Below are 14,126 nucleotides of genomic sequence, written 5' to 3'. Positions count from 1 at the left end.
ACGCAGACATATGCAGACACTAGTGCGCACGGCACAGCTCGGCCTGCGCCCTCCTAAGGTCTGCACACGCCGGCACTGCGCTCGCCGTGATTTGGCTGCATCTAACATATGACCGCCAACGTTTTGTCACGTCCTCATTGAATCGTTCCCCTTTGAAACACTCCTTTTGCAAAACTGAAGCCATTTCGCCCCTGTTACTTGAGAGCCTCCTCTTGCAGCTTTGTCTGTAGTACTAAATTGTCAAAAGTCCCCACCGTCATTATCTTTAACGACACCATCTATCCCATTACCTGAATGTCTTAAAATAATCTCCCTCGCCAGTGCCCGAATGTTGAAGAGTGCAATTTTTCGACGTTGTAAGTACTGCTGAGATAAGTAGTTTTGTGCCGTTTGTGTTTCTTAAGACCTCGGTGTAAGCCTCTCTAGTGTGCTAGTTGTTCATTTGTTTCTCCGGTGAGGTGCCAGGGAGAGAACTGAGGGTCTCCCTCACGCGTGACACCTCCAGGTGGCCTTCCCCACCCCCTTTCTATTCAATATGCTTAGAGAGAAGGGACAGAGGTTGGAAAGCAAGGGAGAGACGCAAAGCACCGCTCCAGTAAACTCGGGTCCGTCTGAAATGTCCGCGGTGCCCCCACATGGTGCCGGGGTGGGACTCGGGGCCTCGCTCACACCCAGGCTGCAGCACCTGCTGAGTTGTTTTCTGGGCCTGAGTTCCGTCATTTTAAACAAAATGACTTCTTCACACTACCAGCCAGCCAAACAGCTGCCAGCAAGTGATCTTATCTGGAGCCGAGGCACGCCGCTCCTTTGCTGCCTGACTGCGATCTCAGGCCAGCCACCGACTTCTCCCATACTGCTCCACGGCTGCACTGGACGGCTCGGTGGGGTCTTTCTGATGCCAGGCCTCCGCCATGTTTCCCTGCTCATCAACTGTGATCAATGAACCTGCCCACCTGGCCACCACAAGTCCTTCAAGTCAAGTCAAAGGCACCTTGTAAGCATTTTCTAAAACCCGCCAACTTTTGTCCAGCCGCAGTTTGTGGCTTTGTCTGGGCCGTCACCACTCGGCCAGGCTGCGATGGCCCTGCCCACTGCAGGGAGAGGCGGGCTAGGTGCCGCAGTTGGCATTCATGCCTGAAGTCAAGGCGGGGCTGGAGCCAGGGGCTGGCACAGGGTTTCTTGTATATCTGCTGCATTGGAGCCTGGTGAGCTCCTGTGACCTGCTCAGGGTGAGTCGTCAGAGGACTGACATGCCCAGCTGCCCCAGATCCTGGGTTCTGGGGGAAGGCAAAGGGCTCGGCATTGTGGAGGGGAAGACGGGAGCCCCATGTACACAAAACCAGCACGCCTCAGGCGGTGTCTTCAATGGAAAAAACAGATGGAGAACAGAACAATTATCTGAGCAATTCAGGCAAGCCTGCTGTTGAGGAAAAGGCTTAAAGAAATGTGCTCTGCTAGCCCCTTTGTGAGCCCAGGGGTTAGAGCAACCCAGCAGAGAGAATGGACTTAGAGTCAAGAAAGGGCGGAAGCTGATCTGTGCCCTGCGATGTCCGACAGGTCGTGAGACTGGCGCTCGATCTCCTTGTCCTCATCAAGCAGAGCAAGGGCAGTGCCAACTTTGTCCAGACCTAGCCGCATATAAGATGGAGTGGCTAGGCGCTTGAACATGGCGATTAGGAGTGGATGGGGACATTTTTACATAGGACAATCAGCTGGGGAGACAGTGAGGCAACAGTACACAGGGCATGCATGTGAGGGAGGAAGTGTCGGTTCGATCCTTGGCACCACCAATAGCCAGAGCTGAGGCAGTGCTCAGGGCCAAAATAAACGAACAATGAAACAACCAGATCGCAACACAGGCAACTGAAAGAGTGTCTCCTCAGATCCCGTTTCTCTTAAAGGGAAATGCCACGCACGCTGTGCTAACAGAATCTGTACTGGAATTGGCAAAGTTAAGGCATTTTACATGCTTTTGTTTGATTCTGTTTTTAGTTTCCCAGTGGAAGCTATGATCATTTGTTCCTTTTATCTGTGAGGAAACTGAGCTCAAGAACACTCAAAAAGCCCATTCAAGTTCTCGTTATTTTTTAGGGTAAAACATAGGTTCTGGGGGTCCTGGGGCTCACTTTCCCCTGCACTGGGCTGCCATCTGGTTACTTTCTTAGGGTTATAGTGCAAGGCTGGGTGAGTAGCTCAGCCTTTGAGAGGACCAACTTGCGTGCCTGCAGGCCCAGAGGCTGCAGGTTCAATCCCAGGCACCATCTTATGCCAGAACAGAGCAGCACTCTGGTCTCTGCCTCTGTCTCTCAAATATAAATATTATTAACCTCAATATTTGTTTTGTTTATTATACATACTTCCTTTTGACCAAAGACACTACAACATCAAAACAGAGGCTTAAAAAAAAACTGCCTGACAAGCAAGAGCAGCAAGTTCAGTTTCTCACATTAAGGCAAAGTAGCTGTCCCCATCTGATTTGCATTTTATGCCATGCAGCAGGAAATATTTAAGTTGACAAATAGGATATTTACAACTGCAATAGATACTTGGCAGTTAGTTTTTAACAAGTGTGGCAAGTGTGATTTATCTGCTATTATAAAAGGGCATTACTGTGCGAATATGACTCCTGGAATTAGCTTCAGTTTAGCAAGGGGCCTTGACAGCTTGACCTCTTAATATCCTTATAATGATGCCATTTACATTCAATGCTCACTCAAGTCACTCACTGCCAGATTTGTGAAGAGGAGTCCACTCTAGGGCAGATGCAGTATGTGTGTTTTAGCACAACGAGTCGGCGTGGGGAGGAGGCTCGGGTAGGCCTTCAAAGAGGGGAAAAAATGTTTAATCAAGTCTTCATGAAAATGTGTTATTTTCCAACATCCTACAGTGAAAATGCATTACTGCTAATTACAGCGTACTCCAGAAATACAATACTTCATGTTTTCTCCCCAAGACATCTCCATGGCATGAGTTGTATTAAATAAGAGCATGTTTGGATCCTGTACAACGTCAGCTTTTCATTTCTCCCTCTGCCTGGGAAACTGGGACTGAGAAAAAGATTCACCAGGCCAGGGTCCGTGTCCTCTCCTGCCAATGGGATGCCAAGGAGGGGCTTGGAGCCTGTCTCCTCCACCACCTGCCGGGTAGAGCTGCGTTCTTCTCTGGACTTCTGTGGTTTCCTCTGTGGCTGTGGCGTGAGGCTGTTATCTTTCCAGGTTGTTACACCGAGCTGAGAGTTCTGTGAGGCTCCAGGCATGCAGTAAAGGGTTGGCAGAGGGGAAGCAGTCATGTTTGCACTGATTGTCAGAGCTCGAATGTCACCTTCCCCACAGTACAGCTCCAAGGCCACTAGACAAACTCAGTCTGTCCGCTCTTCCTGCTCCACAGTACTGGGTCCCATTCCTTTATTGCATCCATGGTCACACTGTGTCAGGTGTAAGTAAATATGTAGATATCTGTCTTCTCCTTCTTGAAGGCAGGGCCTGCACCTATTTCCTTTGGCACACCCATGACCTGCACGGTAGCAGACATTGAGCACTGAACTAGGGAGGATTCTGGATTCTGTGTGGGGGCGTGGGTCGGGAAGCAGGGTAGAAGGGATTGCCATCCAGGGGAAATGGGAGAGGCAGCACGTGGCCCACCTTTTGCTTTGCCATTTTGGCGGATAGCAGATGCTTGGTCAATCTTTACCCCAAGAAGCTAATGGCCATTCCACAGTTAACCACTAGCCTACAGTAATTCACTGCCTACTTGGCTATTTTTTGAAGGCTTTTAGCTAGTTTTATCTATTTTTGTTTGGTTTTGAACCAACATTGGCTTACAAGACTGCAGGGATTTTTAGAATAATTTTACGCTCCGTCCATATATGTTACTACACCACGTACCAAGCTCCCTGCCCCAAAGTGACTGCCTCCTTCACAGTTGAGTGGGACTCAGCCTCACCCCACCCCCAGTCACTTTTGGTAACCTCAGGTCTGCAGCCCAAGTCCACAGTCCACCTCCCTCCCACCTGCTTCTTGTCCTCGCAATATCTGCTCACTCCCTATGGGTCAGGGTCTGTGTAGTGAGAAGGAATTCCTTTAGCTGTTGTTTGTCTGAAAATCTCTCTATCATTCCTTCAAACCTGACTGGCAGCTGAGCAGGACAGAGTCTTCTTGTACGGAGGGCTTCTCCACGCCTTTTAATAGCTCCTACCAGTCCTTTCTGGTCAAAGCTGCCTCATTTTTAGTGCTGGGGATCGAACCCCAGCCTGCCTGTGCAAGTCCTTTGCTCCACCTGTTGAGTCACCTCTCCCAACTGCTACATGTTTCCTAACTCACCCTGAGACCCCTGTGCACCCAGAGTACAGTTACGGTGGAGCAAAGCCAGCGGGACAAGCACACATTACCTTCAATACCGCATTGAGCTGCCCAGAGAGGCTGGCGTTGCTTCCTCAGAATTCAGAGCGAACTGCTCCTTTTCCACTTTCTCACTCCTCCCCTTGCCCACTCCCCTCTAACTCCCCATCCTCTGAGGCTTCTGTCCTGTCTCCTCTTCTCAGTAGGAAACATTGCACCAGGGGAGTCGGGCGGTAGGTAGGTAGCACAGCGGGTTAAGCGCAGGTGGCGCAAAGCTCAAGGACCACCATAAGAATCCTGCCGGTTCAAGCCCCCGGCTCCCCACCTGCAGGGGAGTCAAAAAAATGCTTCCTTGCATTTCTGAGCCATTCAGAACTAGGTGCCTCCGCTGGGTGATCCTGAGTAGGCGTTTTTTTGTGTTGTAGCTTTACAGCCGTGTCTGGAATCTTCAGGTTAGAGTCACTGGAGGTTCTGAGCTCCCAGTGAATGAAGCAAACACAAAGAGACTCTCCACTAAGTTGCATGCCCCCGGGCCCCTTGGGAAGACCCTGGTTTGGCTGGTCAGGGTGCTGGGAGCTTGCTGTCCTGGTGCCTGAGCTCACGGTCATCCACATGGCTCCCGTGTCACTCAGGTGTGGGCCACAGGCCTCAACCTCGCCTACAGTGACCAGATGGCCCTGACGCAGCTCGCCCTGTACCTGACCAATGGCCACCTGGACTGCAGTCTGAGCACCCTCCAAGTGCCCCAGTCTGACCCCATGAAAGAGAGGACCAGGTGCCATCAGTCAATGCTGGTAAGTGACAGCCATGTCCTCCTCCTCCCTGGTGCCCCAGCCACTTTCAACTGTCACTTCCTGAGGCCCAGCTACGGCCAGACTGAGGACATGAAGACAAATGAACGTTGGCCCTGCCACCTTACTCCACTGCAGGGCTTTCTGGTGGATGATCCCAGTGGCCAGAGGAATGGGGGGAGGGAGAGAGAGAGGGAGGGAGGGAGCAGGAGTGGGAGAGCACGTAGTCATCCATTCCCAGCTCATTCTGCTGGGCTGGCGTGTCTACATCCTCAGCTTCCAGTCTTCTGAGAGTTGGTGTTTTTCTAGGCACCAGTCTTGTTGGTTGAGATCCAGTCTCCAAGGTCCAACCCTCAGGGGAACCTCTCTACTTAGGATGTGGGGAGCAGGGTACCTCAGCTGCATTCAGTGTCTGTCCCCACCATGGGACCCCTTGGTGAACTGGCCAGGGGCCGAGCAGACACCAGCAGCCTCTCGCCCAGGTCGGCGGCCAGTTCCTGTGGCTGAGAGTTCTCTGATGCCCGCACTCTGACGCTGCCCCTCCGTCGCCACCTCCTTTGAGTGTTCTCTGACAGCTCCTCACTGAGACACGCTGCCCCCTTTCCTCCAGACTGAAGACACACATGGTCGAGGGACACGCCAATCTGGGCGGGTTGTCCGCTCCTACTTAGGATTTTGAAGTGGCTGCTATCGTCTCCAGAGCCTTCAGCAACACCCCTGCTTCCTGACATGGTCAGTGAGGTCCCTCTGCCCATGGTCCTTCTTCTTCTAGCGTTTGCCCTTCTTCCATAGCCAGTCAACAGCGTCAGGTTGAGCCTGATGTAAAGTTTCGAGACCTCCTTTGAATCTGGAGAGGTGGCCGTTGTTGACTATATGGGTCATAGTCTGTCTGGAGCCGCAGGGGCAGTTCGGGTCGTCTCTGGCTCCCCAGCGATGGAACATAGCGGCGCACCGGCCATGGCCTGTTCCATAGCGATTGAGGAGGGCCCGATCATAACGTGCTAGGTCAAAGCCGGGTTGACGCTTGCAGGGGTCTGTGATGAGGTGTTTGTTCTTTACCTCAGCTGACTGCCAACTCTGTTTCCAAGAGACTGGAACAGAGAAGTTCAGTGTAGGCGTAGGGGACCAGATTGGGTGACGAGACGTCAAGCGTTGGACAGGGTGGGCGAAGATATCCGCGTATATTGGCAGGCAGGTCCGGTCGAGCGTAGACGTGGGAAATGAACTTAGATGATGCCGCATCCCGACGAATATCTGGTGGGGCGATGTTGCTAAGAACTGGCAGCCATGGAACTGGGGTGGAACGGATGGTTCCAGAAATGATCCTCATGGAGGAATATAATTTGGAGTCAACCAAGTGGACATGGGGGCTACGGAACCATCCTGGGGCACAGTATTCTGCAGTGGAATAGCATAATGCCAGAGATGATGATCGTAGTGTGGAAGCGCTCGCACCCCATGAGGAGCTGGCCAGTCTTGCAATGATGTTATTCCTCGCACCCACCTTTGCTGCAGTTTTGATGAGATGTTTGTGAAATGACAGAGTGCGATCGAGAGTAACGCCAAGATAGACTGGCTGGGCTTCATGCCGGATTCTCGTATCGCCAAGCTGCACATTAAGCTCACGCGAGGCCGAGGATGGAAAACAGATGATACCGTTTTTGCAGTGCTAGGGATTAGTCGCCATTTTTTACAGTAATCAGATATCAGAGACATGTCTTTCGTGAGTGTTTCCTCGAGGATGTCGAACTTGGATGCCTGAGTTGCACAGCAGATGTCATCGGCGTAGATGAACTTCCTTGAAGAAGTTTCTGGGAGGTCATTGATGTAAATATTAAATAGCGTAGGAGCCAGAACAGAGCCCTGGGGGAGGCCACTTGAGACAAGTCTCCATCTGCTAGATTTGTCACCCAGATGCACCTGGAATCTTCTGTTTTGGAGAAGAAACGATATAGTGTTGGCCACCCATGGAGGCAGGCATCTTGAGATCTTGACTAGGATCTTGACTAGGATCCTCAAGCCTGCCATCTCATCGCTGGCCCCACGACTGGGGTGACAGGGACCAGAGTCCTGGGACTGGCATACAACCCTGAGCCACAGGCATAATAATACCGTTTCTGCGGCTTGTGGCAGAGGAGAGCCAAGGAGTGGCGAGCAGGGTCCACACACACACCCGGGCTCCCTGAAGGCATCTTCCAGAGCATTCTCTCCTGCCTCTCTGCTGAGCCTCAGAGGACCCAGAAGAGGCCTTCCTGTCTCAAGAGCCCTTCCTGGGGGCCCTCTCTAGGGGGCCCTTCCAAGTGCGCATGGAGTTGCTGTCACTAGGAAGGTCACCTTGGAGTGAGGCCAGGTGTCTGTGGGGAGGAGGTGACTTCCCCGTCATCCACTTGTCCTGAAAGGCACCAACACAGCCTTGCTCGTGGGAACTACCTTGACCTCTGTGCCTGCTGAGAAGAGACTCAGGAGGAGAAACTAACCTCGGCTACGCAGAGCCCTTCCGGTCACTGGGGGCCGTCTCCCGTGAGCAGGAGCCTGAAGCACTCAGGGAAGCGCTCCGACCTTCAGTCATCACTCAGGAAGCACTGTGCTGCTTCCCCAGCGTGCGGCCAGGCGGGAAGTACTTAGGGTTTCAGAAAACTGGACGGAAATTCTCAGCCTGTGTTTGGATACATGTGCTGCCACGCGTGTGTGTGCCCATGATGGCGATGGGGGAGGAAGCTGCACCTGCAAACAGGGCGCAAACTTCAGCCAGACCGCGGCCTCCGGGGCAGCTGTGCACAGGCCGGGTGACGCTGTGTTCCTACCGGCCGGCCGACGCCTGTTGGAAGACCAAGAGCAAGGGGACCACAGGCAGCACCACAGGGTGCGGGAAGAGGCTGGGAAGAGCGTCAGGCTGCTCCTTTACAGGATGTGCTTGCAAGCAAGAGCAGAGGCTCTTCCGGGGACCAGAGACAGAGCTCACAGGGTGAAGTGCGCACCCTGCCCGGGTTCTCACCCTGGGGGCATGCACACGAGAGTATAGAAGTGGCATGGCACCAAGGGAAACGGGTCTTATGGGGTCTCTCAGACATATGAAACCACACAAGTATGAGACCCTGGCTCCAAAAACCAAACCAAACCAAAAAACGACCCTTTCCTGAACTCTAAGACTCGTATTCAGGGAGGAAGGGACAACATAATATGCAAACGGACTCTCAAGTCTGAGGCTCTGAGGTTCTAAGTTCAATCCCCCATACCACCATAAACTGGAGCTGAGCAGGGCTCTGGTATAAAGTAGATTAATTAACTAATTTTAAAAGTCAAAGTCACCTAGCCAGATAGAAAAAAAAAAAAACTAAACAAAAACCCAAAACAAAGACTCGTACCTGAAACTGGTGGCATGGCGGCCTAGTTGGGGTCGGCGCAGGTGTCAGGTCCAAACGCCATTTGAAGGCACAAGATGGGCAAAGCCCGACAAGCACACTGAAGAGTGACAAGCAGTCTCCTGCCGGTGCATTGAACTCCTGGTTAACGTTCCCTGCCGCCCTCTCCTGCCCGTTTGATTCTTTCCCTCTGTCGGCGGGTGCTTCCACCAGCACCAGCGAGCGGCCGGAAGGAAAGGATCTTCAAACAGCCCAGAGCCATCCCGAGCATTTTAACCACACGGGATCGGTAATGAATGATTAAGTAAAACCTTTTGTGTTAAATTATGATGTTAATAATGATACTGTCTCCTGTAATTTATTATGAATTCTCAAATGCTCTGGGTTTGATTTTGATAGAATGCAACAACAACAGAGTTGATGTGATGACTTTATTTTTAGAACTCCTCCTTTGAAGGCACACATTTCTCTGCTACTGCTGCTACTGTAATTATGTACAAAACCAATCACTCATTAGAGTTAGGATACATTATCTTCTAGACAGATGAGGCTAAATAAGCAACACATTAATAATTCAGAGAGCAGTTCATTATGCATGTGGGTGCCTGCTTCCTAACTGAAATAAGAACCTCATCAGCCTCTGCCAACCCTTAAACAATAGTCCTGTGTTATTGCAAGCACACTCAAGTTTACGCTTGTTAAACTGCTACTCGGGTTATTTCATCAAACATCCATTTATTTGTGGTCCCTTACTGCCAGGAACAGATTTGGGAAGCTCCTTTTTTAAGTTAATGATTTGAGCAATGGGTGTTATTAATTCTCAGAATATTATAAACATGATTAATTCTCAGGCAGAGATTTATTGCACAAGGATCCCAACTATGTCAACTGAAATGTATCACTGTCAAAACAAGTATCATGGCAAAAATAGAATGTGCTCCACACTTCAAGTGCTGGTGCTCAGAACTAAATCGATTCAGATTGTGGCGGAAGCAAGATTATATTCTCCAGTGAAAAGGGGTATTGGGGGCTTCCTGTATTTGGCTTGTTAGATCGTGATTTAGAAAGGTAGTTTGATAACACTGGACTTCCACAGATACTGTTATGTTGTCTGTGTTTGCCTGGTTTTCACCAGAAGCGGCTAGCTGTGAGAGTCACACGTTGTGAATGTGGCCCGTGGAAACAGGGTGGAAAGAGCTCTTCTGAAGCCAAAGATCATGAGTTCTGTCCTCTCTTCGGCTTCAGTTTCCCCCTTTGTGAAGGAAGGAAGGGTTAAATGACCCCACACACACATGCACATGCACACACACACATGCACACACGCACGCACACATGTATACACATGCACACGCACACACGCACACACACGCACACACACACACACACACGGCCTCGTGAGAGATTTGATGTGCTGAGTCCTGAATGTGACCCTGTGCCAAGTCTGCCAAGCTGCTTCGCGTACACTGAGGCGACGGGGAAAGGGGCATCTCTTTCTGACAGTCTTCTGGAGACTGCCAGTAGTGTTCTGCCAGGCCACATCCTAAGTCCTCAGCAGTCGTCAACTTAACTGTTAATACTTGGACACAAACCCAGCAGGTTTGTGTCCCAGCAAAAAGCTCCAAGTGAACCAAAGGACCCAGAGGACGCAGGAGAGGACTGAGGCGCACATGACAATGTCATGCTGACGCCCAAACTGCGCCAAGCCTTTCCCCAAGCAAGTTCTTCAACTGTGGGCTCTATGAGCACCTTTACTCAAACCCACCTCTGGGCAGCTGCTTTCAGATCAGAAAACTGAGGTGAGCAGATGTTAAGCGACATGGGAAAGGTCATTCATCAAGTATGGAAACCAAGGCTTAGGGCCAGGTTCCACTGTTCTTATAGAGGCTGAGAGGTAGAGAGGGAGCTAGAGAGAAGGAGAGAGACCCAGTCCACCATTTGTCAGGCTTCCCTCCTGCAGGTGGGGTCCGGGGGCTTGAACCTGGGTCCTCATACATGGTGATGAGTGCATTCTACTGGGTGTGCAACCACCCAGCCCCAGGCCAGACCTTTTAAAAAGACGTGTTTCTTCTTATGAGGAGAGAGAGAGACCAGGAAAGAGAGAGAGAGAGAGAGAGAGAGAGAGAATCAATCAGTTCTAGCATATGCAAGGCAGGTGTTGAACTCATGACCTCAGGCATGCAACCCTGTGGTCTAACATGCCAGCCTCCCCACGCCCAGCCTCCAGTCAGACTCGAGTGCCTGTGTTTGCCCTCTGCTCTCCAGCCTGCTTTGTGGTGACTGAGGGTCAGTGAGCCACCCCACAGACCAGAGCTTCAGCTCATGGCAGGGGAAGTCTCTGGTGAGGCCACAGAGAAAGTTCTCCAAACAAAGCTTCTCCTTACAACAGGCTGTGTTCAGGCACATTCCCGCTGGAGCTGAACCTTCTCTGAGCCGGGCTGAGACTCAGTGAGCGCTGAATGGGCCAGATGGCTGCGTATAAAGAAGACTTGTGATGCTGTGAATTCATTTAGGCAAACCGAGGTGGATTTCTTTTCCACCAGGGTTATCACTGGGGCTCAGAACCTACACAACAAACCCACCGCTCCCGATGGCCATTTTTTCCTCCTTTTCCCCCCCAATTTGATAGGACAGAGAAATTGAGAGGGGAGGGAGAGATAGAGGAAGAGGCTGAGAGACACCTGCAGTGCTTGCTTCACTACTAGTGAGGCTTCCCCCCTGCAGGTGGGGAGCGGGGAATCAAACCTGGGTCTTTGCATATGGTCCTATGCATATGGAGCTCTTAACCAAGTGCGCCACCAGTTATGTGGAATACATCAGAAGGCGGCTTCACGTAAACCAACCTTTTCTTACTCTTTTTAAAAGATACTTTATTTTATTTTTAAATCTTTTTACTAATTTATTTATTATTGGGTAGAGACAGAGAAATTAATAGGGGGAGGGGAGATAGAGAGGAAGAGAGACAGAGAGACACCAGCAGCCCTGCTTCACCACTCCTGAAGCTTCTCCCCTACAGATGGGGACCAGGAGCTTGAACCTGGGTCCTTGTGCACTGTAATGTGTGCACTCAGCCAGGTGCACCACCACCCGGTCCTCTTTATTTTATCTTAGTGAGAAAGGTAGAGAGAGACCACAGCCCTGCTCAACTCTAGCTTATAGTGGGGCTGGGGACTGAACCTGAGAACTCAAAGCCTCAGGCAGAAAGTCTTTTACAAGAAGCATTATGCTGCCGTCCTCCCAGCCCTCTTTTTTAACCTCTTTTTAAAACACAGAATCTATATTTTGTTAGCATTTTCCAAGAGAGGCTAGAGGAGCACTTTAGCACACGCAGTGCCAGGAACTGCAGTCAGGCCCTCACATGCGTCATGTGTGCATCCTAGCTGGACCGAGTCACCTCCCCAGCTGCCACCGATCAGCCAACTTTCAAAAACACTTCTAGCTGGGAACTGGCTTCGTTAATCTATCAGCCCAGATTCAAGTCCAGGCCCCACAGCACTGGAGAAAGCTCTGCTGTTGGCGGGAATTCCAACCAACATTAGGATAAAAAAATTACGCCATCCCTGTCCTCAAGGAACTGAAAGATAAAATAGTGCACTGGCCAAGAACAACCACCCGGGATTGTACGTGTCACCTGGATGCCAGTCCCTCCACTTGCCGCTGGAACTCTTGGAAGAAACAGCTGTGCAGTGGGAAGGCGGAGACGTGGAGCCAGAAATACAGAGTTTGATCTGGCCTTGAAGCAGGGCAGTCACTAAGCAAGGGGTCAGCAGCACCTTTTCCAGAATACGAGGCAGGGCTGGGAGAGCTGTGGCCACTGGGTGGCAATGGGCTGGGCTGGAGGCCCTGGGGAGGGAGGGAGGGACAGGAGAGGTGGTGGGAACAGTGCACTGGGCGAGGCTGCCTGCCAAGCACGCGTCCAGGTTTTGTCTTGAAGGACGGGAGGTGTCACTACAGAGTTCTGAGCTCTGGCCAAGCCAGATCTGGGAAGTGCTCAGCCTGGTGGTGGTACTCAGCATGGCAGGTGCCAGCAGGGGAAGCACAGCCTGGGCACTGACTCTGCCATGGGCCTGCCAGGCCCCAGGCCCCACAGAGAATCAACAACAAAGACAGGCGCACCCACCCCACCCACAGTGTAAGGTGCTTGTGTCCTCGTCAGAAGACAGGGACGTTGACTGGCACCTTTGAAGTCACTAAGTAAGCTCATCAGGTTTTGAACCCCAGTCCTCACCTCCCCAGTGGGAAGAAGAAACGCCTCTCCAAGCCACACAAGTCTGGACCGGGATGCCAGCCCCCGCACTGGCTGGGTGCATCTTAGTTCCACTAGTGACACACCATGGCAGCAAGAAGACGCGTCCAGGACACAGAAGTAACCTTGAATTAGCTTGTGAACTCATGTAGCTATACCGAGCAATCACGTGCTGCCTAGGCACGCTGGGATTCCAGAGGATTTAGTTCACTTCCATGTACAGAAGCTCAGGCTTCTGGGCCTTGGTGGTGAAAACCTGAGCATGGTGCAGCCTGGCACGTCAGAGCAAACAGGCCTGGCACCCATGTCCCTCCAGACTGAGTAGCCAGCTGAGCCAGAACTTCTCTCACTGGCTCTTGACACTCCTACTACATCCTGCCACGGCCCCCTACAGCCCCATGGCCTCTGAAAGATGCCCTGGGGTGACCGTCCTGAGTGTCCTCTGGGGATGGTGTGACTACCCTCTGTGCTTTGTGAAATCTCCTGCTTCTGCCCCCAAAGTTCTCACTGACTGGAAACACCCCAGAATTACACCTCGTAGGTGTCTCCAAACTCACAGGAAGCTGCCCTCTTGCTTGTTTCATTAGCACCATGAAGGGAGGGTCCTCGTGCCTGAGCTCCACCTTCCCTCGGCTATTCTCTTTGACTGAAGAAATGCCAAAAGCCTGTTTGCCACTACCTCCATGCGCAGGATTCAGAAACCAACAAAGCTGCCCCTCAGACAGCCCCAGTCAAGAAAGGAGGCCACAGAGAAGGCGTGGGGATTGGCCAGGGTGGTAACACACAAAGCTGGGATGCCCAGGAGGGTCACATCAATTATGTTTATACAAATCAAATTCCTGGGGGCTGCAAATGGGACAGCAGTGAGGAGGTATACAGATACACTGCTCTAGGGGAACCCACCGACTTTATCCGTGTAGACTCTGCTTAGATGGAGGGAGGAAGCGCTGGCTTAACGGTCCCCACAGCACGACTGTCAGATACAGGACTTGATAAATGTTGAAGGAGAAGACACAACAGAGGGGACGGGTGTTGCAAGAAGTGTATGTGTAGTGAGAATGAGTGGGGGGGTGATGGAGAGAGAAGGTGTGTGAGAGAGTGTGAGCTTGTGAGAGACTGTGTGTATGTGTAAGATTATAAGTATGTGTAAGAGAAAGTGTGTGAGAGAGAGAGAGAGAGAGAGAGAGACAGAGAGAGAGAGGTATGCAGGAGAGAGGTGAGTGTATTTCCATGAGGCACTCGCCCAGCCAGCCCAGGTTCCCTTCCATTAACTCAGTAATGGAATCTGAGTGTAGACAATCCACAGTGTCAGGTTGTACTGATCCTTATGGCCACCATTGGCCTCACAAAACCTCCTGTCTCTCCTCTTGGTCCACATCCCTGCGGTCCAGCA

At 51.6% G+C, this 14,126-nt stretch overlaps 1 protein-coding gene across 4 annotated transcripts in view; it reads left to right on the top strand.

The window, feature by feature from the left end:
• Nucleotides 1-14,126, top strand: part of IQCH (IQ motif containing H) — a 198,147-nt gene that overhangs the window by 168,026 nt on the left and 15,995 nt on the right. For all 4 annotated transcript variants that reach the window (XM_060175631.1, XM_060175627.1, XM_060175630.1 and 1 more), the window contains one exon: nucleotides 4,970-5,131. In XM_060175631.1, the coding sequence (XP_060031614.1) occupies nucleotides 4,970-5,131 (162 nt within the window). The remainder of the gene's footprint in view (nucleotides 1-4,969; nucleotides 5,132-14,126) is intronic.

The sequence above is a fragment of the Erinaceus europaeus genome, chromosome 16 (genome assembly GCF_950295315.1).
Source record: "Erinaceus europaeus chromosome 16, mEriEur2.1, whole genome shotgun sequence".
NCBI lineage: Eukaryota > Metazoa > Chordata > Mammalia > Eulipotyphla > Erinaceidae > Erinaceus > Erinaceus europaeus.
This window is presented reverse-complemented; position numbering and strand designations above follow the sequence as displayed.